Source organism: Bos javanicus, chromosome 9 (genome assembly GCF_032452875.1).
Source record: "Bos javanicus breed banteng chromosome 9, ARS-OSU_banteng_1.0, whole genome shotgun sequence".
Taxonomy (NCBI): Eukaryota; Metazoa; Chordata; class Mammalia; order Artiodactyla; family Bovidae; genus Bos; species Bos javanicus.
Window position 1 is genome coordinate 103,308,127 of NC_083876.1, and position 20,060 is coordinate 103,328,186.

The following is a 20,060-nucleotide window of genomic DNA, read 5'->3' on the forward strand; positions in this document are numbered from 1 at the left end:
CGGACAATGGAAGGAGCCAGCCAGACTGGAGGTGGTTCTCCGTCCGAACCACGTGGAAGACCTCCTAAGCCCAGCGGAAACTGGATCTGGGCTCAGATCCTTCGCGGATGGAGCAGTGTGGCGTCTCCGCTTGGGGAGTAAAGCCTCTTACAGGTTAAATGATGCTTGAAATAGTCACCCAATGCCACAGATTTAAGTTATCCAAACACATGGATCAAATTTTCCTCAGAATTACCATGCTTCAAAAACTGAGCAGAAAAATGCCTGGCAAGACTACGTTTGAAATCACTTTTCCAGATGCTTTGTGTTTAATTAGAAATGTTTGCTGAATCCAGAAAAGTCTATGGGCTCACCCCTGTCAACCAGATTGACCAGAGTTGTTCTCACACAAATCTGAGCAGTGTTGCTACCATCATCCTGCAGTGACAAAAATTCCATGGACTGTAAGAATTTCAAATGATACCTTTGTCACATTTTCCCCTTTTCTGTCACAATTAAATAACTTCATAGATGGCTGGATGGCATCACTGACTTGATGGACATGAGTCTGAGTGAACTCCGGGAGTTGGTGATGGACAGGGAGGCCTGGCGTGCTGCGATTCATGGGGTTGCAAAGAGTCAGACACGACTGAGTGACTGAACTGAACTGAACTAAATGCTGAAGCTGAAACTTCCAATACTTTGACCATTTGATGCAAAGAGCCAACTCATTGGAAAATACCCTGATTCTGGGAAAGACTGAAGGCAACAGGAGAAGGGGGTGGCAGAGGATGAGATGGCTAGATAGCATCACTGACTCAATGGACATGAATTTGAGCAAACTCTGAAGATAGTGGAGGACAGAGGATGGGCTGTGCTGTCATCCGTGGGGTTGCAAAGAGTCAGACCCTACTTAGCCACTGAACAACAAGGGAAGGAAAAGTCTGTTACTGGAACTTATTTGTAAGGTTCTAATTTTTAAACGAGGATTTTCAAGTATTATTTTGTAATCAGTTATAAATTTAAACTTATCCAAATTGATGTGGAAAAACCCTGTGTGCATCAGATCTTCCACCTTGACCCCAGGTGTGGTCACTATCTGGGTCCGTGTCTAAATGGTGACTCTTCTGTACAAACCTACCAGGAACACTCGTGGGTGCGGATGCGTGGGTGGAGCCACCTGTTTGTGCACATGCAGACAGATAGGTGCCCGGAGTGTGTGCACACACGTCTGTGAGGACATCCTAAAACGCAGGACGTTACGTAAGTGTGTTGAGCTTAACTGCGGGAAGCTCAGTAGCCAGCACCCACTGGTGTGTGCAGAGGGGTGACAGCACCCCCCACTGGATGCTCCCAGGATGACCCAGTCTCTGGGCTGTGGTGACCTCAGCTCCCCGAGACACTCCCAGCAAAAGTGTCCCGTGAGGGTAGCTGTGAGCAAGGCCTTGGGCCCTGCAGCATTTGCTGGATGGTTTAATTGTTTCCTGTTACTTAAGTGAAGTATAGCCAATTTACAACATCGTGTTAGTTTCAGGTGTACAGCATAGGGATTCAACATTTTCATAGATTTCCCTGGTGGCTCAGACGGTAAAAGCGTCTGCCTACAACATGGGAGACCTGGGTTTGATCCCTGGGTCAGGAAGATCCCCTGGAGAAGGAAATGGCAACCCATTCCAATAGTCTTGCCTGGAAAATCCCATGGATGGAGGAGCCTGGTGGGCTACAGTCCATGGGGTCGCAAAGAGTCAGACACAACTGAGCGACTTCACTTTCTTTCACTCTCATACTGCATTTAAATTTATTACTAAATAATAGCTGTTTCCTGTGCTGTGCTGCTGCTGCTGCTGCTAAGTCGCTTCAGTTGTGTCCAACTCTGTACGACCCCAGAGACGGCAGCCCACCAGGCTCCCCTGTCCCTGGGATTCTCCAGGAAAGAACACTGGAGTGGGTTGTCATTTCCTTCTCCAGTGCATGAAAGTGAAAGGTGAAAGTGAAGCCACTCAGTCGTGTCTGACTCTTAGCGACCCCATGGACTGCAGCCCACCAGGCTCCTCCATCCATGGGATTTTCCAGGCAAGAGCACTGAGTGGGTTCCCCTCGCCTTCTCTGAGCCTGTGCTGTGCGATGCATTCTTACTGCTTATCTACTTTATGCACCATAGTCTGCAATCCTTATGCACTACCCCATCTCCCCGTCTCACCCCTCTGGTAACCACTAGTTTGTTCTCTATATCTGGGAGTCTTTTTCTTTTTTTTTAATTTATTTATTTTGATTGGAGGACAATTACTTTACAACATTGCGATGGATATTGCCATGCATCAGTGTGAATCAGCCGTAAGTGTACAGGTGTCCCCTCCATCCTAAACCTCCCCCCACCTACCTTGCCGGCCTATCCCCCAGGTTGTCACCGAGGACCAGCTCTGGGTGCCACGCTTCACACGTCAGACTCGCGCTGGTTATCTATTTTACATGTGGTGGCGCATATATTTCAATGCTCTTCTCACAAATGCTCTTCTCCACCCTGTCCTTCTCCCACTGAGCCCCAAGTTCTGTTCTTTACCTCTGCATCTCCTTTCCTGCCCTAGACATAGGATCGTTGGTACTATCTTTTTAGATTCCATATATATGCATTGATATACAGTATTTGTGTTTCTCTTTCTGACTTACTTCACTCTGTATAATAGGCTCTGGGTTCATCCACCTCATTAGAACTGACTCAGTCATATACTTTTTTATTTCCAGATTTCACATATAAGTGATATTATACAGCATTTGTCTTTCTCTGATTTCACTAAGCAAAATACCCTCTAGGTTCATCCATGATGTTGTAAGTAGCAGAATTTGTTCTTTTTTAAGGCTGAGTAATATTTCATTGTGGGGTCTGAGGCGGTGCTGGTGGTAAGGAACCCTCCTGCCAGTGCAGGAGACATAAGAGACACAGGTTCCATCCTTGGGTCCAGACAATCCCCTGGAGGAGGAAATGGCAACCCACTCCAGTATTCTTGCCTGGAGAATGCCATGGACAGAGACGCCTGGTGGGCTACAGTCCATGGGGTCGCAAAGACTCAGACACGACTGAAATGACTTAGCACATATACATGCAATATTCTATTGTATATATGTACCAACCACATCTTTTTCCATTTATCTGTTGATGGACACTTAGGTTGCTCCCGTATCTTAACTTTTGCAAATGATGTTGCTATGAACATTGGGGTGCATGTTTATTTTTGAACTAATTTTTGTTTCTTTCAGATACATACCCTGACTGGAATTGCTAGATCATACAGTAGCTCTAGTCTTAGCTTCTTGAGGAAATTTCACAGTGGTTTCCACTGTGGCTGCACTAATTTACATTCCCATTAACAGTTTGTGAGGGTTCTCTTTTCTCCACATCCTCGCCAACATTTGTTATTTGTGGTCTTTCTGATGATGGCCATAGGTATGAGGTGATACCTCATTGTGGTTTTGATCTGCATTTCTCTGATAATTAACAAAGCTGAGCATCTTTTCATTTGTCTGCTGGCCATCAGTATGTCTTCTTTGGAACAGTATCTACTCAGGTCTTCTGCTCAATTTAAATCAGATTATTTTCTTGATTTTGCATTATATGAGCTGTTTATATAGTGTGGATATTAACCCCTTATTGGTCATATTATTTGCAAATATTTTCTCCCATTCAGTGGGTTGTCTTTTCTTTTTCTCAATTATTCCCTCTGCTGTGAAAAATCTCTTAAGTTTGATTAGGTCCCATTTGTTTATTTTGGCGTTTGTTTCCTTTGCTTTAGGACACAGATCCAAAGAAATAATGTTACAATTTATTCAGTGAGTGTTCTGCTTATGTTCCTTCCAGGATTTTTATGGTTTCAGGTCTTACATTTAGGTCTTTAATCCATTTTGAGTTTATTTTTGTATATGGTGCTAGAGAATATTCTCATTCTTTTACATGGAGCTGTCCAGTTTTCCCAGCACCACCTATTAAAGAAACCATCTTTCCTTCATTGTATATTGTTGCTTGCTTTGCTGTAGATTAATTGACCATAAATGCACAGATTTATTTCTGGGCTCTCTCACCTATTATATTGATCTATGTATCTGTTTGGGGCGGGGGGAGGGGGGAACAGTGCCTTACTGTTTTGAATATTGTAGCTTTGTAGTATAGTCTGAAGTCAGAGAGGGTGATGTCTCTAGCTTTGTTTTTTGGGCCTTTTGTGATTACATATAACTTTTTTTTTTTTTACACTTTTTTTTTTTAATTTCTTTTTAAATTTTATTTTATTTTTAAACTTTACAATATTGTATTGGTTTTGCCAAATATAAGATTATTTGTTCTAGTTCTGTTTGTCATGGGTATTTTGATAGGGGATTAAGTAAATCTGTAGTGTTTTGGGTAGTATGGACAGTTTGACAATATTATTTCTTTCAATCCAGGAACATGGGACATCTTTCCATTTCTTTATATTATTTCAAATTCCTTCACCAATGTTTTATCATTTTCAGAGTACAAGTATTTTACTCCCTCGGTTAAGATTATTCCTCATTTTATTCTGTGTGGTGTAATTTTAAATGAGTCTGTGTCCTTGGCTTTCTCCCCCGGTTTGCTTATTATGAGCATATAGGAAAGCAACAGATTACTGTGCATCAGTCTTGCATCCTGAAGCTTTGCTGAAGTCTTTTATTAGTTCTAACAGTTTCCCGGCAAGACTTTAGCGTTTTCTGTACATAGTAGCATGTCATCTGCAAGCAGTGGCATGTCCATTTCTTCCCCTCCAATCTGGATACCTTCTGCCTCTTTTTCTTGTCTGATTACTGTGGTTAGGACTTCTAAGAAAAAGAAGAACAAACAAATCCCAAAGTCAGCAGAAGGAAGAAAATAATAATGATTGGATAGGACATAGATAAAATAGAGACAAAAAAACCAGAAAGGGTTGATGAAACACAGTACTGTTTTTCTTAAAGATAAGCAAAATTGATGAACCTTAGCCAAGCTCATGAAAAAAAAAAAAGTGAGAGTACCCAAATAAAACAAAAATAAGAGGTGAAATAAAAGCCAATACCACAGATATAGAAAAAATCATAAGAGAACTCTGCAGTTATCTGCCAACAAATTGGACAGCCTGGAAAATGAACAAATTTCTAGAATCATATAACCTTCCAAAACTGAATCAGAAAGAAACAATCTGAACAGAGAAATCACTAGTAATGAATGCATTTGTAATAAAAGAAAAAGAACTCCCTGAAAATGAAAGTCCAGAACCAGGCAGTTTCACAGGGTAATTCTACCAAATGTATAAAAAGAGCTAACACTTATCCTTCTCAAGCTAGTCCCCGAAAGCTGAAGAGGATGGAACACTCTCAGGTTCTTCCTGTGAGTCCACCATTAACCTGATACCAAAACAAGACAAAGACAACACCAAAAAAAAAGAAAATTACAGGTCAATATGTCTGGTGACTATGGATACAAAAATTGTCAACAAAATATTAGCAACCTGAATTCAACAATATATAAAAAGCATAATGCCCATGATCAGGTGGGATTTATTCCAGGGATTCAAGGATGATTCAGTATTAACAAATCAATCAAAATGATACATCACATTAACAAAAGGAAGGATAAAAACCACATGATCATCTCAATAGTCTCAGAAAAGGTATTTGACAAAATTCAACATCCATTCATGATTTAAAACTCATCAAAGTGTACATACAGGGAACACATCTCAGCACTGACAGCACACAGCCGGCATTGCACTCAATGGTGAAAAGTTGGAAGCATTCCTGCTAAATTCAGAAACAAGACAAGGATGCCCACTTCTGCTTGCTAAGCTGTTTTGTGACCAGGCAGAAGGTGGGCTGAGCTATGTCCCCTGCTCAGGCTGACCTTCCTCAAGCTGCAGGTCAGAGCAGATCACCTCTTATGATGGACAAGTCTCCTCAGCCAATTCAGGGTATGGTACGTGGGAAAGAGCAGAGACCTCATCTCCCCAGTCAAGAAAACCAGACAAAGTTCCAGCCAGATGCTGATCAGAGGGGTGTGAAGGGCAGAACCAGGAATACAGAGGCCTGCAGTGGTGCCCAGCTTTGTCCACAGTGCCCTGCACACCTCCCCCGTGAAGTGCAGCCCATCTTGTTTCCCTTGCATTTTTTGTTTATCTGTTCATTTTATTGGCGCATAATATCCTCTAGCTTCTTGATAAATGGTGCCTGGGCAGCAAAATCTTTAAGAGTTGCATATCTTAAAATGTTTTTCTTCTATCCCGATACTTGTTGGATCATTTTATTGGGTGTGGAATTTAATGTTAGAAATTTCCTTCCTTCAGAATCAAAAAGTTGTTTCTTCATTTTCTCCTTACTTTCAGGTGTTCAAGAAGCTCAACGCCTTCGTGCCTGCTCGTTTCTCTTCGCCATTCCGGCATCTTCCTCTCGCTCCCAGGTGTTCTGAAGTCCAATTACACTTCATCAGCGTGGGCCTGTCTCCATCCTCTGTGCCGAGGACATGCTTAGGAACGTGCTCTCCATATGGCAACTCATAGCTCACTGGCCTAGGAAATTTCTTCCAGTTACTTCGTTGCTATGTGATTGTTTATCTGGTTCCTTATTTTCCCTTTCTGTAACTCCTTTGGTTTGGATGTTGAATCTTCTGGGAAAGTCTTATAACATTCTAATATTTTGCTCTAATATATTCCATCTTTAGTGATTTTTTTTAATCTTTCAAATCTTCTAGTGAGTTTTTAATTTCTGCTGGCAATAGAAAGCATTTTTTCCCTGAGTTTTTATATTTTTCTGAATGCTCCTTTTTTTATAACACTCTGTTCTTGCTTCAGTAAGGACAAGCTTCTTTTCCTCGTCTCAGCACAATTCCTGCTCTTTCCAGGTTGTGTTTCTCAACCTGTGCTTTTAGGTCTTGTCCCTCATGCTGAGGCTTCCCGTCAGTGCATTCCATCCCTGAGGTCTGTTCATACTGAGGTCCAGGCAATGGAAAAGCTGGTTGGAGGTTCAGGGGGATGAGGGGCATGTGTTATGTCTGAATTATTGTAGGTTGAGCAAGTTGTTGGAAAGCACCTGATGTCTGTCATTCCAGTTCTCTATTGCTGAGGAGCAGAAAGCCTCCAGATTCCCTGCTTGTACCTATCAGCTGCCAACCTGGGGAGCTAAATGGTGAAGGGCTGAGAGAGGAGGAATCCTCACACACAAACCTCAACATGCAAGTGAGAACTATGTTTTCAAAACAGTAATCGTGCCCTCAGTAGAACCTGGCATCCCTTAAATGTCAAGGTTTCTGCCGAGAGAAGGGCAGGGCAGGTATCCAAAGATGCAGACAAGCGGCAGGGATCAGCCTTTGAACTTCTCTCAAGCAGTCTTTCCATCTTGCTGTGTTAAGGTGGGAAGCTCCCAGATCCAGAGGAGTCTGATGCTGCCCGGCCTGAGACTTTGGAGGATTCTGCTCCATGACTCACTGCTGTGTCAGGATAATTGCCCAACTTCTCTCCATCTTCCAAAATCTTATTGCTATTTTATCCACTCCTATCTATTTCATCCTTGTGGATTTTCTTTTTAAACAAAATTCCCTTATCTTAGTTTGTTGTATTTTCACAAGGGATGAGACCTGAGATGATGTGCATTTACAACCAGTCGTCCCTAAGCTATAAATTGCTAATTCAAATGTTTACATACAACTCTTAACACATCTGGAGATTATTCTGGTATATAAGGAAGATAATATTCCAACTTGATACTAACAAAACCTGACTTTCTCAAATCCCAGTTTTTCAAACATTTACCCTTTGCCACAGTAAGAACACGATGCTGCTGTTACTATAAATTAAGGTCTTAAGTCTGTTCAGGGCAATTTGAAGATTAGGTATCCCTTCATATTGATCTATAAGTCAGTTACCACAGCAGAGCATCCAGAACACACACCACAAGCTCACACATGCACACGCTCACAGACGTTCATGCACACGTGCACACACGCTAGTTGGCTTGCGTGTCTTGGCAGGTTGTCTCCAGGGAGGAAGGGGAGGTGGCAGGAGGAGCCCTTGTCACCCGGAAGGCTGTGCTGACCCGTGGCTCACGTGGCCGCTTTCAGGAGTCGGCCTGGGTTTCTGAGGAGAGCAGACATCGTCTCCCGAGTGTGGAAAGAGCACAGTGTGAGCAGACGACCAGCTAGTGGTTCTCACGTCAGCCTCCAGCTACAGCTGAACAACTCACGGAAACAACCCAGGACTTTGAGCACTGAAAGCGTTTGCACAGCATGGTGTCTTTGGGCACACACTCCAAGCCCAAATCCAGCACTTTATCAGTGTTCAAGCACAGGCTTTGCCCAGCAAATAAAAAAATAACCACGAACAGAAAAAATTGAAGTTGAGATAATTTCTTCTGATTAGACAAATCTGAAGATTCATGTTGTTAATACAGAAGCGCTTCTAGCCATGATCAGCTGAGATTTATTTTATGCTTTTCTTTGGATCAGAGAGGAGAAAAGAAAACACAAAAGGAACAGGAAATTTAAAATTATTTCCTATGGTCTAGGAGGAAGAAATTGCCTATGGCTGAGTTGGACAGAAACTTCTGAAAACTGGATTTATTCTGCCAGACAGGGCTTTTGATTCTAAGCTGTCCTAAAGATATGGACAATCCAGAGAAGCACGCAACTCAAAGCAATGATTCAGGATAAGCTGGAAAGAGGCCTTCTAGTGAAGCCTAAAATATATGATTAAAAAGCAATTTAAGATAGTTAAGACCATGAGGAGTTTGGACTAGAGTAGGGAAATTTGAGTTTTAGTCCCAGAATCTGCTTTTAATTAGGTCTGTAACTTAGGGAATTAATTTCTCTTTCAAAGCCTTGGCTTCCTTATCTGAAACACGGAGGCCAATGCATACAATCCCTGAGGCTTCTTATGGCCCTGAATTCTGCAGTGGAAAGTTGAGGTCAGGACACACTGTTACAGGGAGGCCCCCGGGGTGAGTGACGGCCCCGGGACATGGAGCACAAGGGGAGTGCAGGGTTCTCATCCCAGCCTCATGGAGCCTTTCCTTCATCCATCAAAGAGCTTCCGAAATGCAGACGGCTGATCCCTGTTTACATTTCTCAATTTCGAGAGAGAAAGACAGAGAGGCAGCAGGGTGGCCAAACCCCTCCCCCGAGTGCGACAGACCGCAGGGCCCTCCCGGAGTCTCCCCTGAGGTTCAGAGGCCCTCCCACTGCACGTCCCCTCCTCCCGCTCCCCAGAGTGAAGAGTGTGGCAAGAGAGCTGGAGAAGACTCTAGGTTTTATCAGCTGCGAACCCAGTCCTGGGAACTTGCTTATGAATTTCTAACATCCAGTATTTGCCAAAGAGGATGAAGGGCATCGCAGGTGCGGCATTGGACACAGAAGGAGTGACCCACTTGTCCTACTGTAGAAACTGGGGCACTTATTGTAAGGATATCAGGTGATGCCTGGAGCCAGAGGAGGAATGGAGCTAGGCGCCCTGCATGGGCCACTGTTTCCTGCACGGACTTGGGCAGACTCTGCCCTCTGTCTCCCGTCTGGACCACTCTGTTTTCCGCACGGGCAGACTCCATCATTTGCCTCTCTTGTCCGTGTGGGAGACATCAGATACCACAGCTTCAAGTTTCCTCATCAGCCCTGACTCTCAGTTTCCGGAACGTGTGATGTGATGGGCCCACTTGGGTCAGAGGGACAGAGCTGGTCCAACCAGCTGTAGCCCTGGAGGGGTGGGGAGACCTCCATTCCCTCAGACACGGCACTAAGATGGGAAGTTCTGAGAACCACGGAGCTCACAGGCCCAGGAAATCTTCCTGCAGAGGCTGCCATGTGGAGAAGACTATATTTTACTCTAGAGGGGAAAATTCAACTGCTTTTTAAAAAATATTTCCCCTGTTTAAAAGTATTTTTCTTTCCCCCAGGAAAACAGTATGGTAAGTAGGAGAAAAAATGCATCTAAAAATTCTCTGTATGCAAATCTTTGTCCCAAATATTTTGGCCACACCAAAAATGTGTTATCTGTTCATAAAACTATTTTGCATTTTCACTTTGGGAACCAGCTTGTGCTGAATGATTCGATGTCAGACTCCTGGAAGGAGGATGTGTGGCGACTAGACGATGGAGGCAGGTAACCCACCTCCAGTCAGGCAAGTGCCCAGTGCTGGGCAGTGGCTGCCATGTTCCCCGGGGGCCTGGGTTCTGTCCCCACAGGGCAGGCCCACAGGGTCATGACCTGAAGGTGGACAGGCTTGGAAAGGGACAGTCGCTTCTCTCCTAGGTGGCCAGGCAGCAGCCAGCAGCCACGGGTCTAGAGCTGGAGCCCGGGGCCCACAGACAGGAGCCGTGCCAGCCAGCGGGTCACTGCCCAGCAGGAAGGAAGCGCCTGTCACATCAGCATAGAGCCAGCTCCCTCGCAGTGGGGAGGGGTCGAGTGCAGGAGGGCCCGGGCCCCAGGCAGGTCCCGCTCCTTCTCTGCTCAGCCAGGCCTGGAGAACACCTGTGGCCTGGTGGGCCCTCCTCTCTGGGGCTCCGGTGCCCTCCCCGAGGAGGCTCCTGGGCCGGGACCAGCACAGACCCCCGGGGGGACACGGGGTGCCTGCAGAGCCCCCTCTGCTTCTTGAGAGGTCTTGTTCTTACGTCTGTAAGAGGTTTCGTTGTTGTTGTTGTTTAGTTGCTCAGCTGTGTCTGACTCTTTGTGACCCCATGGACAGTAGTCCTCCAGGCTCCTCCGTCCCTGGGATTCTCCAGGCAAGAGTACTGGAGTGGGTGCCACTGCCTTCTCCAGGGGATCCTCCCGGCCCAGGGATCGAGCCCGTGTCTTCGGCATCTCCTTCACTGGCACTTTACCACTTCACTTCACTTACCACCCAGACACCTGGGACACCACACAAGATTTTGAAGCACCCTGGACCCAGCGTCAGCCCTGCGACTCTGAGCCCCTTGAAATAAGGCGCCCCCTTTGTTCCCGTTGTCCCCCAGGCACACACTGGCAGCTGGGACAATCAAATTCAGGGCCTGACACACCAGTGGCCAGCTGGACAGGTGCCCCAGGGTCACGAGAGGAGCATAACCTTTTGTCCATGCTGCCCTGGTGGAGACCTGTATTTCCCAACTCCATGAATAGTGTGAGATTGTTTTGTCTTGCGACGTTTCACCGACAATGAACGGCAGACACCTTTCTTTGATTGCACACGTGAGCCACCTGGGATCTGGAGCTGCCCAGCCCTGTTCTTGGTCTGCAGAGGAGCAGAGAGGTTACGAGATGCATTTCCATCCTGTGTCCCCCCACTCCTGGAAATGGGGCAGCTTGCAGAGGCCGTTCAGATCAAAACCACGGGGCGTGGGCCGAGTGCACTCTGGTCCTGGGGACGTGTCCGTGACTGTCCAGCGGCCACGGGGCCCTCTGTCCAGGAAACGAGGCTGGTGCCTAGTCATTATGAAGCTTGAGGGCCAGTTCCTCAGAAAGCACGTCCACCAGTCTCACCCCACTGCAGGCCCAGTCCCCGCATCTGAACTCGGCCGACGGGACAGGGGGAGGAAGAGGCACCCGCCACTGCTACGTGCTGTCCATCCACGAGTTAAACGTGTTTCCACGTGGCCCTTCATGTTCTTTCTCCCATGTCTTCTCAAGCAATGACTTCATCCAGGGTCACGTTGGGTTTTCTACCAAGGTGTCTGTTGCTTTTCGCCTTCTTTGTTCAAGTTCTCCCTGTAAACATTTTAACAGGCCATGCTGGGTGCTTTGCTCTTTTGCACGTGAAAACTTGGGATTTGTACATGAAAGTGAAAGTGAAGTCACTCAGTCGTGTCCGACTCTTGCGACCCATGGACTGTAGCCCACCAGGCTTCTCCATCCATGGGATTTTCCAGGCAAGAGTACTGGAGTGGGTTTCCATTTACATATTCATGCCTAAATCTTCCCCCTGATCACATGACTGATTGTGCCAGACACAAGATAACCCCTCCCACCCAATGTGCTACCGTTTGCCTTTCTGACCCCATGGAGTTTAGTCTGGATGTGGGGTTTAAGGACTTCGCTAGTGGCCCAGATGGTAAAGAATCTGCCTGCCAGTGCAGGAGACCCAGGTTGGATCCTCTGGAGAATGGGGTGGCTTTAATATACAAGTCAGTTTTATTACCAACTCTTCAGCCACTTCCATTTTATTAGTGAAAATAAACCGCTTTTCACCCACTGATCTGCAGTATCACTTTAATTTTACACCAAATCCCTTCATGTTCCGGGCGTCTGTCTAGACGCGTGTTCTGTCCTTCAGCCATTGCTCCTGCGGGACCTTGCAGCCTTACTTCAGCCCTTCTTAAAGCATGTGGCTGTCTGGCTGAGCCTACATGCCCTTCCAGTTCAGGTTCAAGAGTTTAGCATATTTATTCTTCCCTATGAGCTATAGATTAATTTTGTCATGATCTCCTAAAAATTCATTAGTGATTTTACTAGAACTCTATAAAAATGTTATCGGAGAAGGCAATGGCACCCCATTCCAGTACTCTTGCCTGGAAAGTCCCATGGACGGAGGAGCCTGGTAGGCTGCAGTCCATGGGGTCGCGAAGAGTCAGACACAACTGAGCGACTTCACTTTCACTTTTCACTTTCATGCATTGGAGAGGGAAATGGCAACCCACTCCAGTGTTCTTGCCTGGAGAATCCCAGGGATGGTGGGGCCTGGTGGGCTGCCGTCTATGGGGTCACACAGAGTCAGACACGACTGAAGTGACTTAGCAGCAGCAGCAGCAGCATAAAAATGTTACAGCCTCCTTTTAAAAATGCAAATATTTACATATTTTATGTCTTTTCCATTTATTCAGAGCTTCCTGATGAAAAGTTTTATATTTTCTTCCTAAAGAGATTTTACCTTAGCACAGTCATTCTTAAGAATCTTTCTTTCTGTGAATAGAATCATTTTTGTTATATCTTATGGTTATACAACTCTCTTCAGTTTTCCAATCAGATAATACCATTTTCTTTTTCTTGGGGATGGTCTTCCTTCCTGTCTCCTGTACAATGTTACGAATCTGCGTCCATAGTTCATCAGGCACTCTATCAGATCGAATCCCTTGAATCCATTTCTCACTCCCACTGTATAATCATAAGGGATTGATTTAGGTCAGACCTGAATGGTCTAGTGTTTTCCCTACTTTCTTCAATTTAAGTCTGAATTTGGCAATAAGGAGTTCATGATCTGAGCCACAGTCAGCTCCTGGTCTTGTTTTTGCTGACTCTATAGAGCTTATCCCTCTCTGGCTGCAAAGAATATAATCAGTCTGATTTCGGTGTTGACCATCTGGTGATGTCCACATGTAGAGTCTTCTCTTGTGTTGTGGGAAGAGGGTGTTTGCTATGACCTGTGTGTTCTCTTGGCAGAATTCTATTAGCCTTTGCCCTGCTTCATTCTGTATTCCAAGGCCAAATTTGCCTGTTACTTCAGGTGTTTCTTTACTTCCTACTTTTGGATTCCAGTCCCCTATAATGAAAAGGACATCTTTTTTGGGTGTTAATTCTAGAAGGTCTTGTAGGTCTTCATAGAACAGTTCAACTTCAGCTTTTTCAGCATTACTGGTCGGGGCATAGACTTTGATTACCTTAATATTGAATGGTTTGCCTTGGAGACAAACAGAGATCATTCTGTCGTTTTTGAGACTGCATCCAAGTACTGCATTTCATACTCTTCTGTTGACTATGATGATTACTCCATTTCTTCTAAGGGATTCTTGCCCACAGTAATAGACATACTGGTCATCTGGGTTAAATTCACCCATTCCAGTCCATTTTAGTTCGCTGATTCCAAAAATGTCAACGTTCACTCTTGCCATCTCCTGTTTGATCACTTCTAATTTGCCTTGATTCATGGACCTGACATTCCAGGTTCCTCTGCAATATTGCTCTTTACAGAATCAGACCTTGCTTCCATCACCAGTCACATCTACAACTGGACAGAGGTTCGTGACATTGTCCAGGAGACATGGAGCAAGACCCTCCCCAAGAAAAAGAAATGCAAGACAGCAAAACGGCTGTCTGGGGAGGCCTTACAAATAGCTGTGAAAACAAGAGAAGCCAAAAGCTAAGGAGAAAAGGAAAGATATAAGCATCTGAATGCAGAGTTCCAAAGAATAGCAAGAAGAGATTAGAAAGCCTTCTTCAGCGATCAATGCAAAGAAATAGAGGGAAACAACAGAATGGGAAAGACTAGAGATCTCTTCAAGAAAATTACAGATACCAAGGGAACTTTTCATGCAAAGATAGGATAAATAAAGGACAGAAATGGTATGGACCGAACAGAAGCAGAAGATATTAAGAAGAGGTAGCAAGAATACACAGAAGAATTGTACAAAAAGGATCTAAGATCTTCATGACCCAGATAATCATGATGGTGTGATGACTCACCTAGAGCCAAACATACTGGAATGTGAAGTCAAGTGGGCCTTAGGAAGCATCACTACGAACAAAGCTAGTGGAGGTGATGGAATTCCAGTTGAGCTATTTCAAATCCTAAAAGATGATGCTGTGAAAGTGCTACACTCAATATGCCAGCAAATTTGGAAAACTCAGCAGTGGCCACAGGACTGGAAAAGGGCAGTTTTCATTCCAATCCCAAAGAAAGGCAATACCAAAGCATGCTCAAACTACCGCACAATTGCACTCATTCCACATGCTAGCAAAGTAATGCTCAAAATTCTCCAAGCCAGGCTTCAGCAATATGTGAACCGTGAACTTCCAGATGTTCAAGCTGGTTTTAGAAAAGGCAGAGGAACCAGAGACCAAATTGCCAACATCTGCTGGATCATGGAAAAAGCAAGAGAGTTCCAGAAAAACATCTATTTCTGCTTTATTGACTATGCCAAAGCCTTTGACTGTGTGGATCACAATAAACTGTGAAAAATCCTGAAAGAGATGAGAATACCAGACCGCCTGACCTGCCTCTTGAGAAACCTATATGCAGGTCAGGAAGCAACAGTTAGAACTGGACATGGAACAACACACTGGTTCCAAATAGGAAAAGGAGGACGTCAAGGCTGTATATTGTCACCCTGCTTATTTAACTTATATGCAGAGTCCATCATGAGAAACGCTGGGCTGGAAGAAGCACAAGCTGGAATCAAGATTGCTGGGAGAAACATCAATAACCTCAGATATGCAGATGACACCACCCTTATGGCAGAAAATGAAGAGGAACTAAAGAGCCTCTTGATGAAAGTTAAAAAGTTGACTTAAAGCTCAACATTCAGAAAACTAAGATCATGGCATCCAATCCCATCACTTCCTGGCAAACAAGTGGGGAAACAGTGGAAACAGTGTCAGACTTTATTTTGGGGGCTCCAAAATCACTGCAGATGGTGATTGCATTCATGAAATTAAAAGATGCTTACTCCTTGGAAGAAAAGTTCTGACCAACCTAGACAGCATATTAAAAAGCAGAGACATTACTTTGTCAACAGAGGTCTGTCTAGTCAAGGCTATGGTTTTTCCGGTGGTTATATATGGATGTGAGAGTTGGACTATAAAGAAAGCTGAGTGCCGAAGAATTGATGCTTTTGAACTATGGTGTTGAAGAAGACTCTTGAGAGTCCCTTGGACTGCAGTGAGATCCAACCAGTCCATCCTAAAGGGAAGTACTATATTGAAGCTGAAACTCCAATCCTTTGGCCACCTGATGTGAAGAACTGACTCATTGGAAAAGACCCTGATGCTGGGAAATATTGAAGGCAGGAGGAGAAGGGGACCACAGAAGATGAGATGGTTGGATGGCATCACCAACTCAATGGCCATGAGTTTGAGTGAACTCCGGGAGTTGGTGATGGACAGGGAGGCCTTGTGTGCTGCAGTCCATGGGGTCACAGTCAGACACGACTGAGCGACTGAAATGAACTGAATACCATTTTCAGTGTCGACAGCTTTGGTTTTCTTCTTTCCTGCAGATACACACCACCTGCTTCCTGTGTTGGCCTCTTGCTCTCTCTAAATAAGTCCTGCCTTTCTTCCAAGTTCTCTGTCCCCAGGGCTGCAATGGTAACTAACAATGTCATCTGTGGGGTTCAGACTAACGTTCCCTATCAAGATGGAGCCTATTATTAAAAAGTTGTCTAAATAAGAATATAAATATTTTTACAGCTAAATATTTAAGGCATAGAAAGATACTATGATTTTGATGTTCTCCAGAATGCAGAAAATTATTTCAAAAAAGTATTTCAAACTATTAATAAAATATAAAAAGATTTGTCAGCTAAAAACAAACAAACATATTGAGATGTACATGTAGCTAAATAATAAAGGGCAGGTTTGGAGCAAAACTAATATTGTCCTGGTTTATTATCATATGAGACACAGCACAAGCATAATTAACAATGTTGGAGGCTAGTCCTGGGGCTACTCCTCCATGCTGAGCAGCACAAGACACCCGAGCGGATGTGAGGCCCAGAGGCAGGGGACGCCCAGCCTGACATGGGACACGGTGATGGAGCGAGAGCTCGGCGCAGTCCTTGGGTGGAAAAGGAGCCTCTCCAAACTGATAAAAGAACACTTACAGCAAACACATTTTAACAAAAAGAAGGGGGAAAATGTTTTCAACATCCTGACAGAAAACAGCTAATTAATTGATTGCATCAATCTAGCTGGCGTGTCTGCAGCCATGGATCCCAGGAGATAGAGGGATGAGGTGACAGCTGGTGAGAGAAGCACATCTAACTGTGGCTGTCCAGCAACTGGCTTTTGGTGGGAAGACAGAGAAGAAATTCACCAGCCATGTGGATGCAGGAAACAGTCATCAGAACATCCTCCCTGAATGAAAATCCTCGAGGAGGTGATTCGACACTGACGATATAGCTGAAGGTGATGGAGCTTGAATTGGTGAATAACTCTGGAAAGCTGCTGGACAGAATCTAATGATATAGCACAAACGCTTCCTTGGGATAGCACTTCCACTCCTAACAGGGCCCCACAGGCAACACCTAAATGTATACAAGGGTCTTTCACTCTTGACCGTGGTGGGGGAACCACTGGTTTTTTCCCTCCTACTTTAAACGACTATAAAATGAGACAAATATTTAAACTATAAACATTATCAAAATCTTGCAAAAACAAACAAATAACCTTGACGAATTTGAAAGAGTTGACAAAAAATAAAAGAGAATAAAAACAAAAAGCACAATTAGAGTAACGGCGAAAACAACACTGGAAAGAGACAGCTTTGTGGACATGGTTTATCACACACTTAGAAAATAGTAAATGTTTACACTGGACTTCCCGAGGTGACTCAGTGGGAAAGGAATTCACCTGCAAATGTAGGAGATGCAGGTTCAATTCCTGGGTTGAGAAGATCCCAGAGAAAGAAATGAGAACTCATGCCAGTATTTTTGCCTGGGAAATCCCATGGACAGAGGAGCCTGGTGGGTTCATGGGGTCCAAAAACTTGGACACGACTGAGCGTGCATGCACACTAATGTTCCTACTACCAGCATTCCTAGCACTTAGAAAATGGTCACAAAATCACAAAAATCCATTTTTTGAAGTAAGTGTTACCCAGTTACCAAAACCTAACAATTGCAAACGCATTTAAGACTATTAAGACAACAATTTGAATTGGGGTATCAGTACATAACCAAAATTTATCTATATTACTACAGCAGACATTACTTTGCTGACAAAGGTCTGTTTTGTCAAAGCTATGGTTTTTGCAGTAGTCATCATGTATGGATGTGAGTTGGACCATGAAGAAAGCTGAACACAAAAGAGTTGATGCTTTGGGGCTGTGGTGTTGGAGAAGACTCTTGAGAGTCCCTTGGACTGCAAGAAGATCAAACCAGTCAATTCTAAAGAAAAGCAATCCTGAATATTCATTAGAAGGACTGATGCTGAAGCTCCAATATTTTGACCACCTGATACGAAAGGCTGACTCCTTAGAAAAGACCCTGATGCCAGGAAAGACTGAAGGCAGGAGGAGAAGGGTATGACAGAGGATGGCTGGATAGCATCACCTACACCATGGGCATGAGTTTGAGCAAGCTCCAGGAGATGGCGAAGGACAGTGAAGCCTGGCATGCTGCAGACCATGGGGTCACAAAGAGTTGGACGTGACTGAACAACTGAACAGCAATAACAATCTATATTTATACATGAATATCAACACATTAAGACAAAGCTGGCCTTATTCCAGGAAAAAAGGTGTTTGCTATTGTAAAAGTGTATTTTATAGAATTTATGACCTATGATTATCTTGACAGCTACCAAAGAAGCATTTAATAAAATTCAAAATTGTAATTCATTAAAATTATAAAGAAGGTATGCTCCTAAATTGTTGTGATTGACTGCTTCCAATAGTAACTTGCAACAGGTATGTGATCAGTTCCTGTTAACATAATTAACAAATTCATGGGTACTTCAATGAATGGATGGACCCAGTTTTTTTTTTTAATAAAATCTGATTCAAATTGTGGGATACTATCTTTTTTCTTGGAAAGTTTTTTATTCTAATAAATGGTGCCTATAGACCAGAGCTGCTTCATGTTGTTTGTCTTAGTCAACACAAAACCACATTAGTGCCATTTTACATGGGGAAGCGGGGAGGTGGGGCAGATAGGAAAAAGCAGAATCACTACTGTGAGTAAGTTTTATGTGTAGAGAGGTAGCCCTCTCTACCTCATCCTTCATCCAATTTCAAAACTTGGCCGTGTGTGAAGTTACCAGTCACCTCCCAGGACTCCTGGTGTTGGAAGCGAGATCCTCGTTCTTGCTGAATTATGGGCTGGAAAAATCCGGTCTCCTTATGTGTTTTCCATGTGGTTAGCTGAAGCTTTCTCTGCTCCAGCACTGAGAAGGCCAGCACGTCTCCCCTGGCGGTTTTAAAGGTTTTATAAAGTGGAAAATATTTTGCATCCTTGGACTATCAAACTAGAAAGAGTGAGGGATGCTGCTATCATGCTTAGTGCCCATTTATTTTTCTGCATGTGCTAACCTCTCGAATCGATATGAGTTAGGGGTGTTGCAGTTTGCAATCGACCACTTAAAAATAGAAAGGTGTGTGCCTGTCTTTGTGAAAACTTTGAGGAAAATACCTTCCCGTCCTTGTTACAGCGATGCCTCTTTCTCTGCATTCCATTACCTTCCCCACATGTCATGTGGCTTTTAGTAGAAAAAAGAAGTAGAAAAATGTAAATTAATCTTTCTCCCTGCTGAGAAATAGGAGGAGGATGGAGTCATTCACAAACTGAAACCAAGCATGATAATTGCTGCTCTGGGGCTGTCAGACACAGGGCCTGCTGCTGTGCGCTTCTTCACCAGCACCAAGAAAAAAATCAAAAGCTCTTACAGCCGGAGCTCCATGAAGTTTTGTTTTTTTTTTTCATTTTTATCTCAAGTAGTTCAGTAACACAGCTAAGAGTTGTTAATAAAATGGTGAAGTAGATGATCCTAATAATCCTCTAAACCTCAGGGTTGAAATGAAATTTTCCTCATTTCTAATGGCCTTCCAGCTGAACTAAGACTTGGCAGGATTACCAAAGCCACCCTGAAATCCCTCACTTCAGCATGCTAAAGTTTTATTTCGTTTAGTTTGCCTCTTGGCCATCAGAAGTACACTTTTATTTTTCCTGAGGTCACTCACGTATTTGCTTAGCCCATTTGACTTGAGAGTTTGCAACAGTGAAGACAAATGAAAGATAACAGTATGTTAATTCAGGTTTTAATATGGCTTTATGAATATTATTTTACTCTGAGACGTGCACAACGTCTCAAAAGGTTTGACTTGAGAAAGGGTTCTTTACAATTGCTTTGCCAGATGACAGCGGACTGAGGCAGAATGTGACGGGTCAAGGTGGGTGGGGAGGAAAATTCTACCAAATACGGTTTTGCAAGAGACAGGTTTCAAAAGTGGAATTTATTTTCTAGGAAACTTTTGAGCAAGGTTAAATGAGTAGTAAAGAACTTGAAAATTTATATTTCCAGCCACCCGATCTTACATTTTGTTCAAGTAATATTTGTTTTTATATCCCCAAATACTTTCTGGTAAGGGAAAATTAGGTCCGAGTCCATACAGCCAATGTAATGAATGCATGAGCAGTTTTCCAGGAAGGGTGAGCACACAGC

The 20,060-nt window shown here is 44.0% G+C and overlaps 1 protein-coding gene across 1 annotated transcript in view; it reads right to left on the minus strand.

Moving 5' to 3' along the window:
• Window positions 1-4,237: 4,237 nt before the first annotated feature.
• Window positions 4,238-20,060, minus strand: part of WDR27 (WD repeat domain 27) — a 197,384-nt gene continuing 181,561 nt past the window's right edge. Inside the window, exon 27 of the mRNA XM_061428595.1 lies at window positions 4,238-5,364. Within this exon, the coding sequence (XP_061284579.1) occupies window positions 5,335-5,364 (30 nt within the window). The 3' untranslated portion in view covers window positions 4,238-5,334. The remainder of the gene's footprint in view (window positions 5,365-20,060) is intronic.